This window comes from Balaenoptera ricei, chromosome 15, assembly GCF_028023285.1.
Source record: "Balaenoptera ricei isolate mBalRic1 chromosome 15, mBalRic1.hap2, whole genome shotgun sequence".
Lineage (NCBI taxonomy): Eukaryota > Metazoa > Chordata > Mammalia > Artiodactyla > Balaenopteridae > Balaenoptera > Balaenoptera ricei.
The window spans coordinates 79,490,111-79,513,179 of NC_082653.1; the positions used below are offsets into that span (position 1 = coordinate 79,490,111).

The 23,069-nt window shown below is 47.5% G+C and overlaps 1 protein-coding gene across 1 annotated transcript; it reads left to right on the forward strand.

Annotated features, from left to right (window-relative positions):
- Window positions 1-1,627: 1,627 nt before the first annotated feature.
- RFC2 (replication factor C subunit 2) lies at window positions 1,628-23,069 on the forward strand. The gene is made up of 11 exons (XM_059896854.1): window positions 1,628-1,776; window positions 4,477-4,546; window positions 6,708-6,749; window positions 7,060-7,166; window positions 10,741-10,842; window positions 11,891-11,991; window positions 18,616-18,773; window positions 19,024-19,089; window positions 19,854-19,934; window positions 21,166-21,279; window positions 22,646-23,069. Exons 1-11 carry the CDS (start codon window positions 1,670-1,672, stop codon window positions 22,754-22,756), a joined length of 1,059 nt encoding a protein of 352 aa, XP_059752837.1. The 5' UTR covers window positions 1,628-1,669; the 3' UTR covers window positions 22,757-23,069.

A 23,069-nucleotide genomic window follows, 5' to 3' on the forward strand; every position in this document is an offset into this window, starting at 1 on the left:
GGAATCGAGGGGCAGGTCCCATGTCCTCAAGGAGCTAAATAAACACTCAGGTTGGAAAGATGAAGCACAGAATTTACACACGAAAAATGAAAAGAACAGCAATACTGTCTTCCCCAATAGATTTCCATAATGGGCTGGGTTTCTTGAGGGAAAGAAAATTGAAAAATAAGGATAAAAAGAGAAAACAATTACTTGCAGTATAAATTCTGGAGCGCATGTTTATTTGAAAGACCAATCAACTGCCTAGAAGAGAAGTCTTCTCCCTGTAATATATACATATTTTAACTGATGATGGAAGGAAAACATTCATGGGGCTTTAATCAGTTCTCTGATGAAAGCAACCCAGTTCCTCGCAGCTGACCCAAGCTGTTCTGGAAACATGGATCCTTACTGTTCATTAAAGATACTCATATTGAACAGTTACAGAGCACCAGGCCTTGTGCTAAGCAACAGGGTAGAGATGAAGAGGTCCCAATCCTTACCTTCAGTTCAGACTTTTGTTTTTGTTTTTGTTTTTTTTTGGCAGCTTGCAAGATCTTAGTTCCCTGACCAGGGATTGAACCTGGGCCCTCGGCAGTGAAATCACAGAATCCTAACCATTAAAGTCAGATTTCATCCCGAAATTATGATGCAATACGGTAAGTGCAATAAAACAGAATTTTATATGAACTGTTTTGGCAACATGGTGGGTTGGCTCCACCACTTACAACCCAAATGACACTGGACAAATGAGTCATTCTCAAGCCTGTTTCTTCATCTGTAAAACGAGGACAATGTGAGTATCCACCTCGGGTCTAGTGCATAGTAGAGGACAGTAAATATAATCACCATTCGCTATTTTTATTAGTTGTTATTATTATGTTAATTAGGCAATGGGAGGAAAGATTAGTTCAACAGGTAGAAAACCAGCCCAAAAGAATACTCAAAGCGCTTGTGAATATGCAGTATCTATTTTTCTGGAATGAAACTGAGTCACATTTTACAGAGGGGCAGTTCCTCCTCTGCAAAATGAGAGTAATTCCCATTTTGTAGCATTATGAGAATTTCCTGAAAATAAACGTCAAGTTCCAGGGTGCAGGAGCCCACCCAATGGGACCTAGTGTTCCGCATGGGGACATTCTGAGCAGTCGGGAAAAGTGGGCAAGGGCAGGTCCCAGACGTCGGCTCCGGCCTTCCGCCGTCCAGGACCGCTGGACACCTGCCCGTGTCCGTGTCCGCCGTCGGGTCCTGCGTTTGGGCGGAATGTCCACAGGCTCCGGCTTCTCCCTGCACCCGGCAGGATGCTCCCACCCTGCCAGGCCTGCCCGGCGTGCGGCCCCACCTCCGTGCAGCGGTTCCCCACGGGCCGCACAGAGAGGGCCACCCCGACAAACCTCACAAAGACGAAAACCAACGAACGTCCCTTCTTGAAGAGACCAGCCTTCTCGGAAGGCGATGCGTTCCGGTCTCGCCTTCCCCTCACTACCCAGACCGGACACCAGGTCTCCCATAGCAACTGCGGTCAATAGCAACTAGCGCCCCCGCCAGGCCAGTGCCCTCTGCGCAGGCGCAGAAAGGGGCGGGCGGAAGGCTTCCGCTCGCGCCCAGAGTCCCTCGGAAACAAGGGGCGGTGCCTGCGTGATGGCGTCATGGGGTGAGGTCTCGGGCGGCGGGAAGAGGCGGCGGGAGAATGGAGGCGCAGGAGAGCGGCGGTGGCAGTGGCGAGTGCGGTGCCCAGGACCCTGACCCGGCCCCCAGCAAGGCCCCCGGCAGCGCCGGCCAGTACGAGCTGCCGTGGTGAGGATCCAGGCCATCAACGATGGGTTCTCTGGACATGTGGGTGGGCGAGTGGCGGGCCGTGTGTCCCGGGGTAACCCAGGGGCGGGAGCTCATTTGGGGGTCACCTGAGCGGAGCAGGAGGCCCCGGGGTGGTGTCCAGTAGATTATTATTTGAAGAAGGCAAGGGATGTGGGTCGCTAAGCCCACCTGGGGTGGAGAGTGACCAGTCTGTACTCTGGAAGCGGGGTCTTGGTCAGAACAATGCTAATTGTGATAATAGCCGCCCGCTGCGACCACCCACTGGGCACCAGGCGCTGTGCCAGCCGCGACTCTGATGGTCGCTCGGCGGGAAGTGTCGGACGCAGATTCGGAATCGGGATGGTGTGAAGGCACCCGCCTGTTTTCCGTGGCTTGCTCACTTTAAACAGCAACATCCTGGGCAGCTGGGAGGAAAGGTGACGTGGGAAGTCACCCGCCAACTGGCGCAGGTGTAGGGCAGGCTCTCCACTCGGTTCCCACTCCCTGTGCGCACCTCTCGGAACTCTCCACTGGGCGTGGGAATGGTTTCCTCCCTGTCCGCTGCGTATTCCCATCCCTCCAGCCCACCCCTCTTCTTGGCGAGAGCAGATACCTAAACGAAGGGCAGTATAGCTTACTGGAATATCTATGCTGCGCTATCCAGTATCCCCGCCACTAGCCACATGAGTCTGGTGCTAGTCCGAATTGAGATGGGCTTGTAAGTGTACAATACACACCGTATTTCAAGGACTTAGTTTTAAAAAAACTCATTAGTAGTTTTTATATTGATTACGTGTTGAAAATGATAATATTTTGAATATATTAGGTTCTCTAAATTATATTAGTAAAATAACTTAACCCATTTTCTTTTTACATTTTTAAATGTGACTACGAGAAAGTTTAAGATTACATATGTGGTTTGCATTATAATTTTCACACATGACCCTGTTTTAGATGCTTAAGATACTTCAGTGTGCAAAACAAATTCTGTTGTCACAGAGCTTACATTTGATAGAGAAAGACAAAGTAAAAAGTAAACAAGTAGACATATAATATATTTGATGGTGACAGCTTCTGTGGAGTAAATCGCTATGGTGGTCAGGGAAGGCCTTTGATGAGATGATATTTGAGTAAAGACCTGAATTCAGGGAGGAAGCCATGTGGCCATGGAGGCAGAGAGAGCTTTCAGTCAGGGAGCAGCTATGAAGGTCCTGAAGGAGGAGTATGTTTGCCTTGTTCAAAGTCTAGCTGAGAGGGGCTTCCCTGGTGGCACAGTGGTTAAGAATCCGCCTGCCAATACAGGGGACACGGGTTCAAGCCCTGGTCCGGCCAATACCGGGGACACGGGTTCAAGCCCTGGTCCGGGAAGATCCCACATGCCGCGGAGCAACTAAGCCCGTGCGCCACGACTACTGAGCCTGTGCTCTAGGGCTCGCGAGCCACAACTACTGAGGCCGCGTGCCACAAATACTGAAGCCCGTGCGCCTAGAGCCCATGCTCTTCAACAAGAGAAGCCACTGCAATGAGAAGCCCATGGACCACAACGAAGAGTAGCCCCCCGCTCGCCGCAACTAGAGAAAGCCCGTGCACGGCAACGAAGACCCAATGCAACCAAAAATAAATAAATAAAATAAATTTATTAAAACAGAAGAAAATCTAGCTGAGATTTCAGCTCCAAACATTCCCAGGTGGCGATTCCTCCCTCCTCTGGGCTTCCACAGCCCGTGGTTTTTATAAGCAGTTGAGCATTGTAGTGGGATTTGCCAAGCTGTATCTCCCCTCTAGTGGGAAAGCCCTTGAGAGCAAGAACTATGTTTTGCTCATGTCTGCACCTTCTACCTTCCTCCCGTTGAGTGTGCTAACTCCTTACACACCGCTTGGCACCGGGAGGGGGCTGAGTATGAAGAATAAATGAGGAGGAACAAGCACGCTCCATCTGCTGACCTTGGAGGAGAGCTGTCCCTTTGTTTTCTGCAGTATGTGGCAAAAAAGCTTTGCATGCAGCTCCTTCTGGTGCAAAACCAGTACCTGGAGGGAGTACAAGCTAAGAGTAAACCAGGGAGTATAATAAAGGGCAGAGGAAGTCCTGATGGTCAAATCATTGCAGATCTACTTCCACTTCTATTCTCAGAGCCAGAGAAAGTCACTTTCTTTCATAGCATAGCTTGCTTAGTAGAAGAAGTATTGGTCTGAAAAGGCCACTAGGCTGTCCAGTCCACACAGCCTAATAGGATCACAGGATAGGCCTGCGGTTTCTGTCTAGTCAGCCGTGCTGGGCACCTGGCACAAGTCTGTAGACAGTGGCAGGTAAGGGATGAGAAGGGGGCCCAGTTGCATCCATGTCTGTCAGAGCAAATGATGTCAGTGCCGCGTGCGCTGGAACCTCTGTTGTGATGGGCAGACTGTGTGGCCACACAGTGTCACATTTCTCCAGATGGCCTGCTCTGGCCCTTCTCCAGCACCAGCAGGTGTTTCTCTGCTGTGGCGGGTTTGAAGTCTTGGGTGCACAATTCTCATGCGCTTGACTTTTCAAATGGCACTCGGGCATCTCTTTAAATTTAAAACCTGCAACCATTTGATGTATTTTTTTTGAATGTATATCATCTTCTGACAAAGCTCCCAGAATTGCCCTTTAGTGCTTTCTTTAGGGTAGCATGAAAATAGCCGTGTCAACATCTTTATGCATTTTCTTAAAAACAGGGTTGAAAAATATAGACCAGTAAAGCTGAATGAGATTGTCGGGAATGAAGACACCGTGAGCAGACTGGAGGTGAGTTTTTAAAAGAGGATCTTGCATCTCATTATTGTGACTTTGATAAGCTCATTTGGCATTTGGAGGAAGCCAGCCAAGATAGCGAGCTGGGGGCTGGCCACAAATCCAGAAGAATTAAGGGAATGGGAGACATTCAGTTTGGAGAGGAATCTAGAAGACAGGGTGGGTAACTTCAGATGTTTGAAGGACTGGCTCATTGGAGAGGGCTTATCAGACTTGTTTTGTATTCTTCAAGAGCAGAGGTGGCAAACTTTGTCTGTAAAAGCCGCTGAATAGATATTTTAGGCTTTGCAAACCATATAAAGTCTTTGTCAAATATTCTGTGTATTTTTTTTTTGGCCGTGCCGCGTGTGCAGCTCGTGAGATCTTAGTTCCCCGACCAGGGATCGAACCCACGCCCCCTGCAGTGGAAGCGCAGTCTTAACCACTGGACCCCCAGGGGAAGTCCCTTTGTTTACTTTTTAAACAACCCTTTAAAAATGCGAAAACCATTCTTAGCTAGGGAGCTTATAAAAACGGGTCTCAGGGTGGACCACCCCCACTCCCCCCACCTTTCTCTCCATCATAATTGCTAAGCGCTGCCTAAAGCGACTAAGTGACAAGGCAGCAGACTTCAGGATGACACGAACCGGGAGCAAGCAGAAACATTCAGCAGTAGAGCAAGCTTTGAATTCCCAGCCCTAGAGGTCTTTAGGCAGAATCTAGAAGCCCAGCTGTTTGAGACATGACAGAGGCGGTCTCTGCAGTAACTGGGGCTTAGACTTCAATAGCTACCAAGGTTATTTATTTATTTTACAGACTTATTCATTTGGCAAATATTTGAATATCTTCTCTGGGCTAGTTACGGTGTGGTTTTAGGAACCGTTGATAAAATGGTGAACAGACTAGACCTGAGCCCAGCTCTGCGTGGGATTTACAGTTGAACCGGGGCAGCATTAAAGTCGGCAGGCCATGTGATAAGCACTCTGCCAGGGGACGTACAGGGGCTGTGGGGGCATGTGGGTTAGTTCAGGGAAGAGTTAACCTGCTTACAGAGTCCTAATTCCCAAATGGAAGAAGTGACACCAAAGCTAAGTGAGTGGGAGTCAGCCAGACTTGGGGGGTTGGGGGTGGAGAGAGGGGAGGAAGCAGGAACAGCATGTGCAAAGGCCCGGAGGTGAGAGAGAACATGGCTTATTCTACGGGGGGTGGGAATGCCATCTGAGTAGAATACAGAGTAGTGCTTTCCCGACATAAATGGCATACGAATTGCCTGGGGATGTTGTCAAAAATGCAGGTTCTGATCTGGTAGTTCTGGAGCGGGGTCAGAGAGTCTGCATTTCTGACACGCTCCCAGGAGGTGCCGATGCTGCTGGTCTGTGGAGCCCACCAAGTAACAAGGCTGTAGAGCACGTGTACTGGGGGGTGGGAGGGGTGAGCTGGTGAGGTGGGCAGGGCCTCGCGAGCCAGGTTTAAGGGTTTGGGTCATCCAAGAGTTCCAGTCAGGTAAAAGTGTTTTCAGAGATGTGTATTTTAGAAAATTGGTTATGTTACCGTATGGGAAATGGATTGGAGTGGGGCAAGATTAGAGGCAAGGAGACCAGCCAATGGCCTGTTGAAAGCAATGCAGGCAAGAGGTAATGGGCTAAGAAGAATCTAAAAAAGAGTAGATATATGTATATGTATAACTGATTCACTTTGCTGTACACCTGAAACTAACACAACATTGTAAATCAACTATACTCCAATAAAAATTTAAAAAAATTATAATAATAATTTTTAAAAAAGAGGTCATGGGCTAAGAAAGTGGCAGTGGGCTGAAGAGAAGGACGTGGTCTCCAGATAAAGGAGAAAGAGGGGCCCAGCCTTTGTCATTGAGGGGCTGCATTGGGTGAGGGGGAAGGCCAGTCAAGGATGACGGTGGGTGACCTCCAGGTTCCTGGTGTGGGCGGGAGGGTTGATGCCGTTGACAGTCCACGGAAGGGGAAACATGGGGGGGCCTCAGGTTTATAGGGGAAAGTGCTGAATTCAGTTTTGAGTGTGTTGACCTGAGTGTTCCACGGGGCATCCACATGGAACAGTTTGTAGCCATGTTTGCTACACGGGCCTGTGTGGTTGGGGAGACCTGGCTCCTCAAGTTTGCAGATGAACCAGTTTTAACGAGCATTTCTTCCTTCAGGTCTTTGCAAGAGAAGGGAATGTGCCCAATATCATCATTGCTGTGAGTACTGGGTCCTGGCCCTGTCGGGCGTCTTGGAGTCTGGTTTTCGGCCCCTCTGAAGCGCTTTCTCATGTACAGAGCTTCCTCCTCAGAGAAGCCCATGATCACCAGAGCCCACACCATTCCCACCTCCCACTGGTCAGGCCTGCGGGTTGGTTGCCGTATTGATCTGGTGTGTGCTATGGGTTGGGGTCGGGTTGGGAGGGTTCTAGGCGGGGGGTGAGCGCAAACAGTGGTGAGCAGTAAATCGGGAGTTCTCGTTACGTTCATTCTGTTGGCTTGAAGCACTTACTGGAGATCTCATTCCTAGGGCCCCCCAGGAACCGGCAAAACTACCAGCATCCTGTGTTTGGCACGAGCCCTGCTGGGTCCGGCCTTCAAGGATGCCGTTTTGGAGCTCAATGCCTCAAATGACAGGTACACCTGGGAGTTAGGCCTGAAGGGTGGCGAGTGTTTTACATTTTGAGCTGTCATAGAAACAACCTTTTTTCAGGTCTCTGTAGCACTTATAGAGCTTGTTTTGCTGTTTGTGTTTTCCTTTAATCTTTCCAATGAAAGAGAATGGGGATTGCTGGCTTGTTGATGTGGCATCATAAGCACTTGACTTATTGGTTTAGTTTTTTTTTTTTTAATGGAGATTTTTAAAATTACTTTTAATTGTGCTGAAATACACATCGCATAAAATTTACCATCTTGGGACTTCCCTGGCAGCGCAGTGGCTAAGAATCCGCCTGCCAATGCAGGGGACACGGGTTCAAGCCCTGGTCCGGGAAGATCCCACATGCCGCAGAGCAACTAAGCCCGTGCGCCACAACTACTGAGCCTGCGCTCTAGAGCCCACGAGGCACAACTACTGAGCCCACGTGCCACAACTACTGAAGCCCGTGCGCCTAGAGCCCGTGCTCTGCAACAAGAGAAGCCACCGCAATGAGAAGCCTGCCTGCTGCAACGAAGAGTAGCCCCTGTTCATTGCAACTAGAGAAAGCCTGCGCGCAGTGATGAAGACCCAACACAGCCAAAAATAAATAAATAAATAAATTTATTTTAAAAAAAAAATTTACCATCTTAACCATCTTTAAGTGTACAGTTCAGTGGCGTTGGGTACATTCACATTATTGTACAACAGATCTCCAGAACTGTTTTCTTCTTCCCAAATGGAAACTCTATACCCATTAAACAACAACTCCCCATTCCCCTCCCCCAGCCCCTGGAACCCACCATGTGACTTTCTGTCTCTATGAATTGACTATTCTAGGAACCGCACACAAGTAGAATCATACAGCATTTGTGCTTTTGTGACTGGCTTATTTCACGCATATTTCAGGTTCTTCCATGTTGTAGTACGTGTCAGAATGTCCTTCCTTTTTCAGGCTGAGTGGTATATACCACCATGTTTTGTTTATCCATTCAGCTGACAAGGGACACTTGCGTTGCTTTCATCTTTTGAATATTATGAACTGTGAATAATACTGCTATAAGCAGGGGTGCACAAATATCTCTCTGAGACCCCGCTTTCAATTCTTTCAGATATAGACTCAGAGATGGAATCACTGGATTATTTGGTAATTCTATGTTTCAATTTTTGAGGGACCGCTGTACTGTTTTCCATAGTGGCTGCACCATTTTACATTCCCATCGACAGCACACAAGGGCTCCCTTTTCTTCACATCCTCACCAACACTTGTTATTTTCTGTTATTGTTAGTAACCATCCTAATGGAGGTGGGCTGCTGGTTTACTTTTTTTTTTTTTTAATTTATTTTTGGCTGCGTTGGGTCTTCGTTGCTACATGCCGGCTTTCTCTAGTCACATCGAGCGGAGGCTACTCTTCATTGCGGTGCGTGGGCTTCTCACTGCGGTGGCTTCTCTTGTTGCAGAGCATGGGCTCTAGAGCGCAGGCTCAGTAGTTGTGGCACACGGGCTTAGTTGCTCCGTGGCACCTGGCATCTTCCCGGACCAGGGATCGAACCTGTGTCCCCTGCATTGGCAGGCGGATTCTTAACCACTGCACCACGAGGGAAGTCCCTACTACTTTTTTTTTTTTTTTTAACATTAAATTTACCATCTTAACCTTTTTGTTTTTATTAGTTAATTAATTAATTTATTTTCGGCTGCACAGCGTGGCTTGTGGGATCTTAGTTCCCCAACCAGGGATTGAACCCCCGCCCACGGCAGTGAGAGAGCCGAGTCCTAACCACTGGACTGCCAGGGAACTCCCCCAGTTTACTTTTTAGACATGGGTTAGTAGAGGATTATGAAATGAGGACCTGTTGAACAAAATGTCTGCAAAGTCTGCCTTTGGTTATTCCCTGAGGACGTGGTTCTCTACTCTGCAGCATTTTCCTGGTTTTGATGATGTACACAGACCTGAAACGGGCTCTGTCCTGTGAATGCAACTAACAGCTAGCTCCTCGGCTGCCATGAACACGCCTGCAGTCGAGCCGTTTTGTAAATGCCGATTCCAGATAGCAGATACCAACAGAAGACTTTGAAAACTTTGGTGGCTCTTAATTTTGTTGAAGAGAGAATGGCCCATAATTGCAAATATTTTCAATTTTAGATTTATTAGAGGGATCCATACAATGGCTTTTTTTGTTTCCTTTATCATCTGTTTCCTTCCAGGAACCTTATTATACACACCTGCCTTCAGCTTTTGATCACTTACAAACTGTACCCTGTAAATGTGAGCGTTCGAATATCATCAAAGATGAACGAATACTGTCACATGTTCTTTTTTTTTTAAATACAGTTATTTATTTATTTATTTATTGGCTGTGTTGGGTCTTTGTTTCTGCTCTCAGGCTTTCTCTAGTTCCGGCGAGCGGGGGCCACTCTTCATTGTGGCACTCGGGCTTCTCATTGCAGTGGCTTCTCTTATGGAGCACGGGCTCTAGGCTCACGGGCTTCAGTAGTTGTGGCATGCAGGCTCAGTCGTGGCTTGAGGGCTTAGTTGCTCCACGACATGTGGGATCTTCCCAGACCAGAGCTCGAACCCGTGTCCCCTGCATTGGCAGGCAGATTCTTAACCATTGTGCCACCAGGGAAGTTCTGTCACATGTTCTTTTAGCAAAACAGCATGGTCCAAGTTCTTGTCACAAGACATTGGGGAGCTAAGTCCTTCCTGTTGAGTGACTAACTGGGTGAAAATATGTTTAGTTTTTGTCCTTAGAAATATGTTCACGCCTTGATTCTTAAGTTTGAGAAAATCCATGGAGGATTCTGGCATCTGAAGACTCGTAGTCTGAAATTTTGTTTATGTGATCAATTTCACCATCATCATCAGAGTCTAGAATCCTGCTGTCTCTCTGCTTCATTTTCTGACTTGTCTAATAATGATGAAACATCTTCCGCTGTCATTTCTTTTCTCTGACATTATGGGTAGAAAATGAAAAATTTTGAATTTTCGGCTGTGGTCAATGAAAGCTTTCAGATAGTGTATCTGAACTACTTTTGTATCTTCCAGAAAGATAATGTAGTACCTCACGAAACAATAAAAAACTGAAGGATGAGGCGCAGTAGTAACAGTTTTTCCGAATATTGCATCGATCTTCTAAGCATTTCCATCATTCTTTCATTTTATTATTTTAGTCTTTTTTAGCATAGTTGGGAATAATTGATGAGTAATGATGAAATAAGTACTAGGATGATGATGTAGCAAACATTTTAAGATATAGGAAGTGTAAGATTACTGAGACCCCCAAAATGTATCTTAGATTATAAAGAGTCCAATGGACCCATATGATAATTGCAAGATAAAATGAGTTTCATTCTGTTTTTAAAAAGTAAGTAAATGTTTTCCTTTGTTCTTCTGAAGACCTCCAAGAAGGAATAAAAGTAATGAATGACAATCCTTATAAATAGTTAGATTGCCCAAAAAGAAACTGAAAAACTAAAGTTGGGTCCATGATGGTGTCCTGAGGGTTAAAAGTCCCCGTGAAGGTGAGTGAATTGGTCTCAGAAGGTGACAATAATATTGTGGCTCATTGTTTCAGGGGCATTGACGTTGTGAGGAACAAAATCAAAATGTTTGCCCAACAGAAAGTCACCCTTCCCAAAGGGCGACACAAGATCATCATCCTGGATGAAGCAGACAGGTAGAGTGCTTTGCCAAGAATTTTTTACCTTGATCTCTAAGTCTTTTATCTGTCTGTATTAAATCAGGAGGAAAAGCTCTCACCTTTGCACTTCTGTGACAGATTTGCTTATTACATCTTGAAGAGAAATTTAATAGAGGCCTGAGCCTTACAAACATTTGTCTAAGACAGTTAATGTGTTTGTTCCAGCATCACTTACATGCATAATTTAAATGAGTTTTTTAAATTGTGGTGAAATATATCTAACAGAAAATTTACCATTTCAACCATTTTAAAGTGTACCATTCAGCAGCATTTAGTAGATTCACAATGTTGTGCAATCATTATCAGTATAAATGAAAAAATGTTAAGTGCCGTTTAGAAAAATAACAGTAATTCATGTTCTTTGAAGAAATTTTTAAAGATATGGGTAATTTCTTGCTTTATTTTATCTCCTGTTTTTCTACACTGTGCATTTTTACATAGTTGAGATGATAATTATAATTTTTGTATCCTGGTTTTGCCTTTTAACGTGAAGAGCAGAGTTGCATGTTATTATAATCTTGTTGTGAACATAGGTTTTAATTGCTGTATTCTGTTGCATTCTGTTCCATAGTGGGGACACACCTTAACCATTTTACTGCAACATTATTTACAGCAGTAATAGCCGCTAACATTTATCCAGCACGTATCTGTAAGCATTTGCATTATGCCAGGTGCTCTGCTACACACTTTACGTGTTATTGTTTTATTTAATTGTCATAACAACCCTCTGAGGCGGGCAGTAGCATTATCTCCTTATAGGCGATGACACTGAGGCTCAGATAATTTGCCTAAAGGTCCCACAGGAGTGGATGAAGGAGCTTTGAGGTGAGCCCAGGCAGCCTGCCTGCAGGGCCTCTGCTCTGTCCGCGTGCAGCCTGTCTGCGTGAGACCCGCACGGGGTCCCGGAGAGAGACTGAGCATGCCCAGTCAGGAGTATAGGCTTCCCAGGGTCCGTAGGAGGGGATTTGTGTCCCGTGGACCTTGGGTCCCAGCTGCAAACCGCCCCTTGTGTTTTTCTTCTCAGCATGACTGATGGAGCCCAGCAAGCCTTGAGGAGAACCATGGAAATCTACTCCAAAACGACCCGCTTCGCTCTTGCTTGTAATGCTTCGGATAAAATCATAGGTGAGGGTCGGCTCTGCGTGGCTCGGGGTCCACGTGCCGTTCACGTGGGCTCTTTAGCCGCAGAAGAGAAGGGGCTTTTTGATCACCTGCCGTGGCCTGAGCACTGTATAATCCGCTTTCTCATTTAATCTTATATAATTCTATGCGGAGGTATTATTAGCTCTACCTTAGATATGAAAAAAACATGGAGCTCAGAGGGGTTGAATAGTTTGCCCAAAGTCTCACAGCAAGCCGAAGAGCTGGGATTGGAACCCCAGGTCTGTCTGACTCTTGCGTCACAGGCACACGTGATGTTTTGGTATCCTGTGCGCAGTGTCACGGTCATGGCCCCTGTGCAGACGTGCTCTTGTGCTTTCTGTGTGTCCGGAGCACTTGGCACACAGTGTGTCTGCATGCTGGGTTTTGTCATTACCAGGAGCTGCCTCCCCTGCGAAAGCTCACACGCTCATCTTCCTGACCTGGCGTTGGTCCTTCCAGCCCCCTGCCTCCCTCCCTCCTTCCCTCCCAGCAGTCTGTCTTCTTCCTCACCGCTTTGAGCCCTCCCGCCTCAGTGTCTCAACTTCCTGCCGGTTTCACGTCCTTCCCTTTCTGATACAGACTGCGAGCACAGTCCAGCTTTTTTTCACTGTCTCTCTGACCATTTCTCACAGCTCTCTTGTCCCTCTGTCCTTGCCTCACATCCGCCCTGCTAACCCCCAGCCTGTGTAAGCTCAGCCATCTGGCTCCTCCTTCTCCACCCAGACAAGTGTGGTACCAACCATGATGCCCCCCACAGAGTCATTGTCTCCAGCCCCAGTGGGCTCGTGTCCCTTGACCTTCCCCAGGTCATGAATCTGTTCCACAAACATCTACTCTGTTCTTAGTAGGTGTCAGGCACCGGGCTAGTGCAGAGCAGACAGAGTTTAACAAGAAACGTTCTCTACCTTCAAGACACCCACGGTGCAGTGGAGGAAACTGTGCTAAAAGGTCTTGATTTATGGCCGTGTATGTTGCTTGTCTCCTTACCAGTGGTAGGACCGGTCTGGGAGGGCAGGAGCCGTGTTATACTTAAAGAACTGCCCCCACCCCCCAGTGCATTTTTTTTTTAATTTAAATTTTTATTATAAATTTTATTGTAAAAGTGAAATGAACAATATCCTAGAAGTCAAAATGCTACCTACAGTTAATGGCAAGAGTAGGGAAACTACTGAGTCCAGGTTTTACCAAATAATGTTCAACTTTCCAGATCAGCAGCTTAACTGGAAACAACATGAACTTTGTAAGCAAACAGATTTCACATCAAATCCCTGCTCCCCTAACTAACAACTGAGTCAAACAAGGTAGCTGTGCTATCTTTTTTTTTTTAAAACATCTTTATTGGAGTATATAATTGCTTTACAATGTTGTGTTAGTTTCTGCTGTATAAGAAAGTGAATTGGCTATATGTATACATATATCCCCATATCCCCTCCCTCTTGCCTCTCCCTCCCACCCTCTCTATCGCACCCCTCTAGGTGGTCACAAAGTACGGAGCTGATCTCCCTGTGCTATGCAGCTGCTTCCCACTAGCTATCTATTTTACATTTGGTAGTGTATATATGTCAATGCTACTCTCTCACTTTGTCCCAGCTTCCCCTTCCCCTTCCCCATGTCCTCAAGTCCATTCTCTACGTCTGCGTCTTTATTCCTGTCCTGCCCCTAGGTTCATCAGAACCATTTTTTTTTTTAGATTCCATATATATGTGTTAGCATACAGTATTTGTTTTTCTCTTTCTGACTTACTTCACTCTCTATGACAGACCCTAGGGCCATCCATCTTACTCCAAATAACTCAATTTCGTTTCTTTTTATGGTTGAGTAATATTCCATTGTATATATGTGCCACATCTTTATCCATTCATCTGTCAGTGGACACTTAGGTTGCTTCCATGTCCTGGCTATTGTAAATAGTGCTGTAGTGAACATTGTGGTACATGACTCTTTTTGAATTATGGTTTTCTCAGGGTATATGCCCAGTAGTGGGATTTCTGGGTTATATGGTCGTTCTATTTTTAGTTTTTTAAGGAACCTCCATACTGTTTTCCGTAGTGGCTGTATCAATTTACATTCCCACCAACAGTGCAAGAGGATTCCCTTTACTCCACACCCTCTCCGCGTTTATTGTTTGTAGATTTTTTGATGATGGCCATTCTGACCGGTGTGAGGTGATACCTCATTGTAGTTTTGATTTGCATTTCTCTAATGATTAGTGATGTAGAGCATCCTTTCATGTGTTTGTTGGCAATCTGTATATCTTCTTTGGAGAAATGTCTGTTTAGGTCTTCTGCCCCTTTTTGGATTGGGTTGTTTGTTTTTTTTGATATTGAGCTGCATGAGCTGCTTGTATATTTTGGAGATTAATCCTTTGTCAGTTGCTTCGTTTGCAAATATTTTCTCCCAGTCTGAGGGTTGTCTTTTCGTCTTGTTTATGGTTTCCTTTGCTGTGCAAAAGCTTTTAAGTTTCATTAGGTCCCATTTGTTTATTTTTGTTTTTATTTTCATTTCTCTAGGAGGTGGGTCAAAAAGGATCTTGCTGTGATTTATGCCATAGAGTGTTCTGCCTATGTTTTCCTCTATGAGTTTTATAGTGTCTGGCCTCACGTTTAGGTCTTTAATCCATTTTGAGTTTATTTTTGTGTATGGTGTTAGGGAGTGTTCTAATTTCATTCTTTTACATGTAGCTGTCCAGTTTTCCCAGTGCCACTTATTGAAGAGGCTGTCTTTTCTCCATTGTATATTCTTGCCTCCTTTATCAAAGATAAGGTGACCGTATGTGCATGGGTTTATCTCTGGGCTTTCTATCCTGTTCCATTGCTCTATATTTCTTTTTTTGTGACAGTACCATACTGTCTTGATTACTGTGGCTTTGTAGAATAGTCTGAAGTCTGGGAGCCTGATTCCTCCAGCTCCATTTTTCTTTCTCAAGATTGCTTTGGCTATTCGGGGTCTTTTGTGTTTCCATACAAATTGTGAAATTTTTTGTTCTAGTTCTGTGAAAAATGCCATTGGTAGTTTGATAGGGATTGCATTGAATCTGTAGATTGCTTTGGGTAGTATAGTCATTTTCAAAATGTTGATTCTTCCAATCCAAGAACATGGTATATCTTTCCATCTGTTTGTATTATCATTTATTTCTTTTATCAGTGTCTTATAGTTTTCTGCATACAGGTCTTTTGTCTCCTTAGATAGGTTCATTCCTAGGTATTTTATTCTTTTTGTTGCAGTGGTAAATGGGAGTGTCCTTAATTTCTCTTTCTGATTTTTCATCATTAGTGTGTAGGAATGCAAGAGATTTCTGTTCATTAATTTTGTATCCTGCTACTTTACCAAATTCATTGAGTAGCTCTAGTAGTTTTCTGGTAGCATCTTTAGGATCCTCTATGCATAGTATTATGTCATCTGCAAACAGTGACAGTTTTACTTCTTCTTTTCCAATTTGGATTCCTTTTATTTCTTTTTCTTCTCTGATTGCTGTGGCTAAAACTTCCAAAACTATGTAGAATGATAGTGGTGAGAGTGGGCAACCTTGTCTTGTTCCTGATCTTAGAGGAAATGGTTTCAGTTTTTCACCATTGAGAATGACGTTGGCTGTGAGTTTGTCATATATGGCCTTTATTATGTTGAGGTAGGTTCCCTCTATGCCTACTTTCTGGAGAGTTTTGATCATAAATCGGTGTTGAGTTTTGTCAAAAGCTTTTTCTTCATCTATTGAGATTATCATATGGTTTTTCTCTTTCAATTTGTTAGGATGGTGTATCACATTGATTGATTTGCATATATTGAAGAATCCTTGCATTCCTGAGATAAACCCCACTTGATCATGGTGTATGATCCTTTTAATGTGCTGTTGGATTCTGTTTGCTCGTATTTTGTTGAGGATTTTTGCATCTATGGTCATCAGTGATATTGGCCCGTAGTTTTCTTTCTTTGTGACATCTTTGTCTGGTTTTGGTATCAGGGTGATGGTGGCCTCGTAGAATGAGTTTGGGAGTGTTCCTCCCTCTGCTGTATCTTGGAAGAGTTTGAGAAGGATGGGTGTTAGTTCTTCTCTAAATGTTTGATAGAATTCGCCTGTGAAGCCGTCCCCCCAGTGCATTTTGCACAGGGCTCTGCGTGGATGAGTCTGTGTAGAGATTAGAAACTGCAGTTATTGGTGGAGAAAGGTCTGGCCCTCGCTTTTCATGAAATTAATTTTTCTGGTATATATAGATAGCATTCTGATGATTTTTTAATTTCTAAAGGGATATAAGAACCATGTAAACCAAATCTCTAAAGAAACGTATTGCTTAGCTTTAGAGGAAATGGTTCATGATCAAATCACTGCAGAGATGATTTTTGAAACTGTCAGTAACAACCTCACCTTAGCTCCTGGAGTTATACCAGTTAAGGGAGAGCCCTGCTTTCTTGGAGGAAGGCTATGCCTGCTTTATTCTGACGTGTATCTGAATTCGCAGCTTTTGGTACTTCTCCAAAGAGAAAAATCTATGAAAAATCTATGAGTTTGCATATTAATTGCTTTTAGATAAGAATTCCATTGTGGTTTTTCTGTTTCGTTTTGTTTGTTTGTTTGTTTTACTTTTTGGCCGCGCCAGGCCGCGTGGCACGTGGGATCCTAGTTCCCCGACCAGGGATCGAACCCATGCCCCCCTTATTGGAAGTGCGGAGTCCTAACCACTGGACCACCAGGGAAGTCCCAAGAACCCCCGTTTCTAATTGGTCTTTCTCTTGTCTGTGCTGATAAGCCAAATATGTAAATAAGGTTCTGTCATGAATCTTCCAGATTTCAGATAAATTGAAATGAACTCTTAGGAAAGCTGTTCTTTGAAACGTCTCATCCATTGGACAGATGTTGAGCACAGTATTTTATGTGCACAGCATCTCCTCTGCCCAAGGCACAGTGGAGGCTACACCTGTATGAGGCTCTGTCCCTGCCCATCAGGGGCTCACACAAGGCGGGGGGTGCGTCCCAAAGCCAGCAAGCCCTGAGCCATCTCAGGTCCTCCCTTGTCTGCTCACCACCGCAGCCAGCCCCTCACCAGAATCAGATCCAAGGTCATCCCACCTCCCCAGTGTCTTGAGCCCCTACCCCTCCTTCCCTCACTCTAGGTCTGGCCTCAGTTTCTCCCCTTCACTGGTGCAGTGTCCCTGCAGCTTCTCTGCACCTGAGTCACCAGCTGGCTGCCGGGGTCTTCTCAGCACAGGTCTGACCCTGCCACTCCCCCACTGAACCCTTCAGTGGTCCCTCATTGCCCACACAGCCACGCCCGCCCCCATCCTAGCACACAGGAGCCCATTACCTGCAGCCTCATCTCCTTCTACCCTGTGTGATGCGGCCGCACAGTGCCTCGCGGTTCCCCAAAGCCCCTGTGCCCTTTCATCACTCTTGCCTTTGAATGTGCTGTTCCTTTTGCCTTTCCGGCCTGGAAAGCTCGTCCCTAAAGGCCCAGCTCAGAACTCACCTCCACCGAGCTGATCGCTCTCTGGCTGGGCTCCTGGAGCCGTTCCTATAAACCTCTTCCATGGCCGCGTCCCAGGGTGTGGGAACTTCCCTGTTGATGTTCACTCCTCTATCCCGGCAAACCTGAGCTCTGAGGGGCCAGGGCCTGGTCGTGGTATTCGTCCACTGCATCCCTGGGGGAGGTAACTGGTTTCCTTAATGCACACAAACTAACAGGAACATGGTCCTTGAAAGTGTATGTGAGAGCAAAGGAGGGGCGGTCACTTCAGTCTGGGGTGGTCTGGGCCGGCTTCACGAGGAGGAGGGTGGGAGAAGAGCTTTTTCAATGATGGTTGTGATGTAAGTGGGAAGAAGCTGGGAAAGGACATCCTTGGTGGGAAGAGCTGCCAGGAGAGCACAGGTCGATTCTTCCATGGGAGGCACGCGGGCTTAGGAGAGGAGAGACGGGTGAGGTTTGCGGAAGATTTTATGTAGGAGGGTCAGAGGTGGTCTGTACTGTGACCTTGGTGGGCAGTTGAAGGGTTTGCCTGGGCAGGCAGAGGTGACGGATCAGAACATTTTGAGGAAGGCCAGTGGGGCAGCAGAGCAGGACGGATCAGAGAGAGACCCACTCGGGGCTTGGAGGTCATGGAGATGCTATTGCCGTAGTCTGAACTGAAGGTCAGGGATCGCATCCAGAATTCGGCATTCATCCATCTGGTGGTTCTCATGTGCATCAGAATCACCCGTGGAAGCTTAAAGAAGCCACGCAGGTGCCCTGTTCTCGCCCCAGACTGGCTGGGTCGTGACCTGCCCAGAAGGGCCCAGACGTACCTCATACACGGAGGTTCAAGAGCCCACCTAGGCCAGCACTCACTCTCCTGTGGGCTGTGGCACGTGGATGTCTCTATCCTAGAGGATCTTTTCCCCTTCTGGAAGCCCTGGCCAGCCAACGTCAGCCTGGGCAGTCCTAGCTGAGGCCACTATTGGTTGACATTTTGAAACTGAGCCCTGTTTGCCAAGTCCCTCTTGAGCACTGCGGGGCAGGGGTTGTGGTGCCAGCATGGCCGGGCCACGTGGCTCGTGCGGCTGCTTCCGAGTAACTGAAGGACCGACGGGGTCACGCCGTGCTTTCCTGGGGAGCCCGACTCTCTTCCTGCCTCGTCCAGAGCCCATTCAGTCCCGGTGCGCAGTCCTCCGCTACACCAAGCTGACCGACGGCCAGATTCTTGCCAGGCTGCTGAACGTCATCGAGAAGGAGAAGGTGCAGTCCACGGACGATGGCCTGGAAGCCATCCTCTTCACCGCCCAGGGTGACATGAGGCAGGTGCGTGCGCCGCCGCTTGGGCGCTGGCCTCCCGGGCTTGCTGCACCCCTCGTCTGGGGGGGAGGGGGGGGCGACTGCTGCCTGGCGATGAGCGTAGCCAGACTGGGGAACGTTGACCCGATGCACTGGTGGGGCCTCGGGCCAGTGGGGAGCAGGCCTGCAAGTGGGGGGGTAAGCTCGGATCCCAAGAGGGGAGATGGGGCGGGCGGAGACTGAAAGTCACCCTGGCCTTGTTTCCGTTCCTCGGCAGGCACTGAACAACTTGCAGTCCACTTTCTCGGGATTCGGCTTCATCAACAGTGAGAATGTGTTCAAGGTAAAAGCTGGCGCGGGCATCACCGTCGACGGGGCGTCGTTTACCTGCCGGGGCCAGCAGAGGAGGGCGGGTGGGCGGTGTTGGGAGGAGGGGCACAGACTCGCCCCCGGGGAGCAGGGAGGGGAGCACGTCCTGCTCCCCCCGCCACCGCGCAGAGCAGGAGGGGCTGGGCTGCGGCACGGTGTGGGTGGCGGACGCGCCCCGCTGCGGCGGCAGGCCCGGGGCTTCCACGTGCGTCCCGTTTGGTCCTCACACATCCCTGCACGCAGATGTTCTCATCATTCTGGGGCTGAGGAAACAGGCCCGAGATCACGCTGAGGCTGGGGGCCGTGTCCAGGGCAAGCCCGTTCCTATTCCAGGTGGGAGATGGGCCCCAAAGACCTCCCAGTTCTTAAGTGGATTCAGAGAGTCCACTGGGCAGGTGATCTTCCCAGTGATGCAAGACAGGTGACTCGTGGCTTTGAAGCTGCCCCTTGAGCGTACATTCCTTGTTGGCTCTTGTGAATTCATCTTGTGTGAGAAATCTGTAATGATGATGTCAGAGGCTTTTCCTCACCGCACTAGGTCGACACCGAAGTCTATTTGGTGACGACTCTGGTGGTGGGAGAGGCGTTCCCAAACCTGGTTCTGTTTGCTGGAGACTTCAATGTAAACAGCAAGTGAAGACGGTGGGTACCTAGGTTGCCCAGACGTGGATCTGCCAGGGCTCCTCCTCGGATGGTCCCCCTCAGCCCCAGACCGGCCTCTCTCTTCTGTTGGGTCAGGTCTGTGACGAGCCGCACCCCTTGCTGGTGAAGGAGATGATCCAGCACTGTGTGAGCGCCAGTATCGATGAGGCCTACAAGGTGGGTCTCCTCCCCCTTTCCTGACTCGGGGGGGACCTCTCGCTTCTTGAGCCGGGCAGAGAGGGCGCTCCCTGCGCTGGGGACTTTGCGCCACCTCATTCTTAACGGATGCTAGGAGTTGGGTACCCTCTACAGGTGAGAAAACTGGCTCAGAGGCTAAACTCGTTGCTCTAAATCACACTGCTTAAAAGTAATAGACCTGGAATTCAAAGTCATGCCTTTCTACTCGAATTATATTCTCTGCAAGAGGAATGTGTCCTCCTAGGACATGAGGAAAGAACGGCCCAGTTCCTTGCTTTGTAGAGAAAAGCCATCTTTCTCTCTGTGGAGGGGAGCTGTTCCCCCTCTATCTTCCTGGAGAGCCTGGGAATGGGCATCCTGGGACCCAGAGCCTGGTCCTATGAGCAGATTCCAGTGGGCATCGTTGGGGTGTAGGTGACCCTCAAGTCCACATGGGGGGCACTGATGTGATCTGAGGCCATTGCTCTGACTGCAGCTGGTTTCCCTCCCCCTGCTGCCACCAAACTAAGCTAGAAGCTGAGTGGGTTTAGGGCAGAGCTCGACCTCTCGTGAAACTGGCGTGCAAGGCGGGGAGACCCAGGCACGTGGCCTGAAGGGCGCCGTCAGATTTATGGACGCGGGGCTTCCCCACCCGCTGCGTTTGCCCCGGGGAGCCAAGGACTCCAGACCCTGCAGTTGGAGTGGGGTGAGCGTTGGAAGTGGGGCCTGGGGTTGAGAAGGCAGGAGGCTGAGACCACAGCGGTCATCTCTGCCCTGGTCAGGATTTGTTCAGGCCTAATCGTGCCGGGGGTGTTCATTAATAAGAGTGGCAGCTCAGAGAGCGTAGCAGACACTCTGGGGTGCTTACTGGGACGATTAAAAAGGCTTTTTAAGAGCCTTGGATAAAGACGTTACAGGGTATGGTGGTAGACCGTCTTGCAGTATGGTTTAAAACATTTGCGATACTATCTCTCTGCCTGCTGGGAAGATCGATCACCCCACATGACCTAAAGGGTGCGGCCCACCAGCAGGGCCGCTGCGTTGGGCCGATTCTCAGAAGCACTCGTGCTGTCTCTGGGCCGATTCTCAGAAGCACTCGTGCTGTCTCAGGTGACCTGTCTGCTCCCAGCTGTGTGATGGGCCTGAGACTGGTGTGGGTTTGACCTCACTTCTCCCAGTATCCTTGTTGTTCACAGAGTTACACGGCCTCCGTGTGTTTTCTTTTGTCTAGATCCTCGCTCACCTGTGGCATCTTGGCTATTCCCCAGAAGACATCATTGGCAACATTTTTCGAGTGTGTAAAACCTTCCAAATGGCAGAATACTTGAAACTGGAGTTTATTAAGGTTAGTGAGAGTAGAGCAATGCTTCTCTCGTCAAGAATGTGGGCCACGCTGAGGTTTTATTTTACTCACAGCCCAGGTGCCTGGAAGATGCTTCAGTCAATGGCCGGTCATCCTGGGGGCTGGGGATTTGTTTAAGCCAGTCCTGCCAGGCAGTGACCTAGTGTTCCTTGGAATGGCTCTCTTTATGAGAGAGGTATTTATTTGTTTGTTGTTTAAGTGAGATTAATTGAGGTGTAATTTAAATAGAGTAAAATTCAGCCTCTTGGGTGAGTTCTGTTGACAAGAGCATTCAGTCTTGTAAACACCACTACAATCAAGATATGAACAGCTCTGTAATCTCCCCAGATGTATGGGCCGCTCTGTAGTCAGCTCGTCCCCCTAGCACCTGGAAACCACTGATCTGTTTTCTGTTTGGGGGACAGAGTTTTCTAGAAGGTCATACAAGTGGAATCAAGCAGAACGTAACCTTTTAAGTCTGGCTTCTCTCACTTCACTTAATGCATTTTGGATTTGTTCACGTTGTTGCCTATGTCGGTGGGTCCTTCCTTTTCATTGCTGAGTCGTGTTCCCTTGTGTGGGTGACCCACTGTTGTTCACCAGTTGAAGGACATTTGAGTTTCCAGATTTTGGTGACAATGAATAGAACCACTATAAACATTTGTGTACGTGAACTGGTGTGAACATGAGCCCCAGTTTTCATTTCTCTTGGGTAACTTCCCAGGAGTGAGATTCCTTGGTTGAATGGTAATCAAAGGGTTAACTTTATAGGAAACATCCAAACTTTTCCAAAGTGGCTATAGAATTTTGCCTTTGTATCAGCAATATGTGAGCATTCCAGACGATCCCCCTTCTGGTCAGCACTTGGAATGCTCAGTTGGTCTTTTTTAAGCCATTCTAATAGGTGTATAGTAGTATCTCATTATGGCTTTAATTTGCATTTCCCAATAACTAATGATGTCGAGTACTTTTTCATGTGCTCATTTGACATCCATGATCTTCTTTGAGGAAGTGTCTAAGTCTACCCATTTTTAAATTAGGTTGTTTGTGTTCTTATTACTGCGTTTTGGGAGTTCTTTATATATTCTGGTTGCAAGTCCTCTGTCAGATACGTGTGTTACAAATGTTTTCTCCCAGTCTGGCTTTTTTTTTTTCTTTTTCTTTTTCATTTTCTTAGCAGTACCTGTCAAAGAAATATCAGCATCCTTTTAGGAAATAAATTGAACTTCTCAGAGTTCATTTTCCAGCTGGAGTTTGAGTTCACTGCATCAATTTTGAGCAAACCGTTCGTTTAGATGTTCAGATTTCAAAAACTAAACTTCCTCCCTCACTTATTAACCAGATTTAAATTTGATTTTTTTTTTTTCAGGAAATTGGATACACTCATATGAAAATAGCAGAAGGTGTGAACTCCCTTCTGCAGATGGCAGGGCTCCTGGCCAGGCTTTGTCAGAAGACAATGGCCCCGGTGGCCAGTTAGAGCGGAGAACGCATTCGCTGGGTTATGAGTCCTCGTCACTGACAGGCAGGAGTCACAGCCTTCTGATTTGGAAAACGTGCTGCCTTGGACGGCCCTGGAGTGCATCTTCCTGGCCGTCACCTTGCTTCCAGTACGTCTCCCCTGCTCCTGGAGCGTTTACCCTCAGCCTCAGACTCGTGGTGGGGTGGCAGCATGGAAAGGCCCCAGAGACCCTCCAGGGCCCAGTACCCGATCTGTGCACGCGTTGGCATTTTAGTAATAAAACCGTACAGCTTTGTCAGCAGAAAGGTGGCAGTGCAAGGCCGCAAGGAAA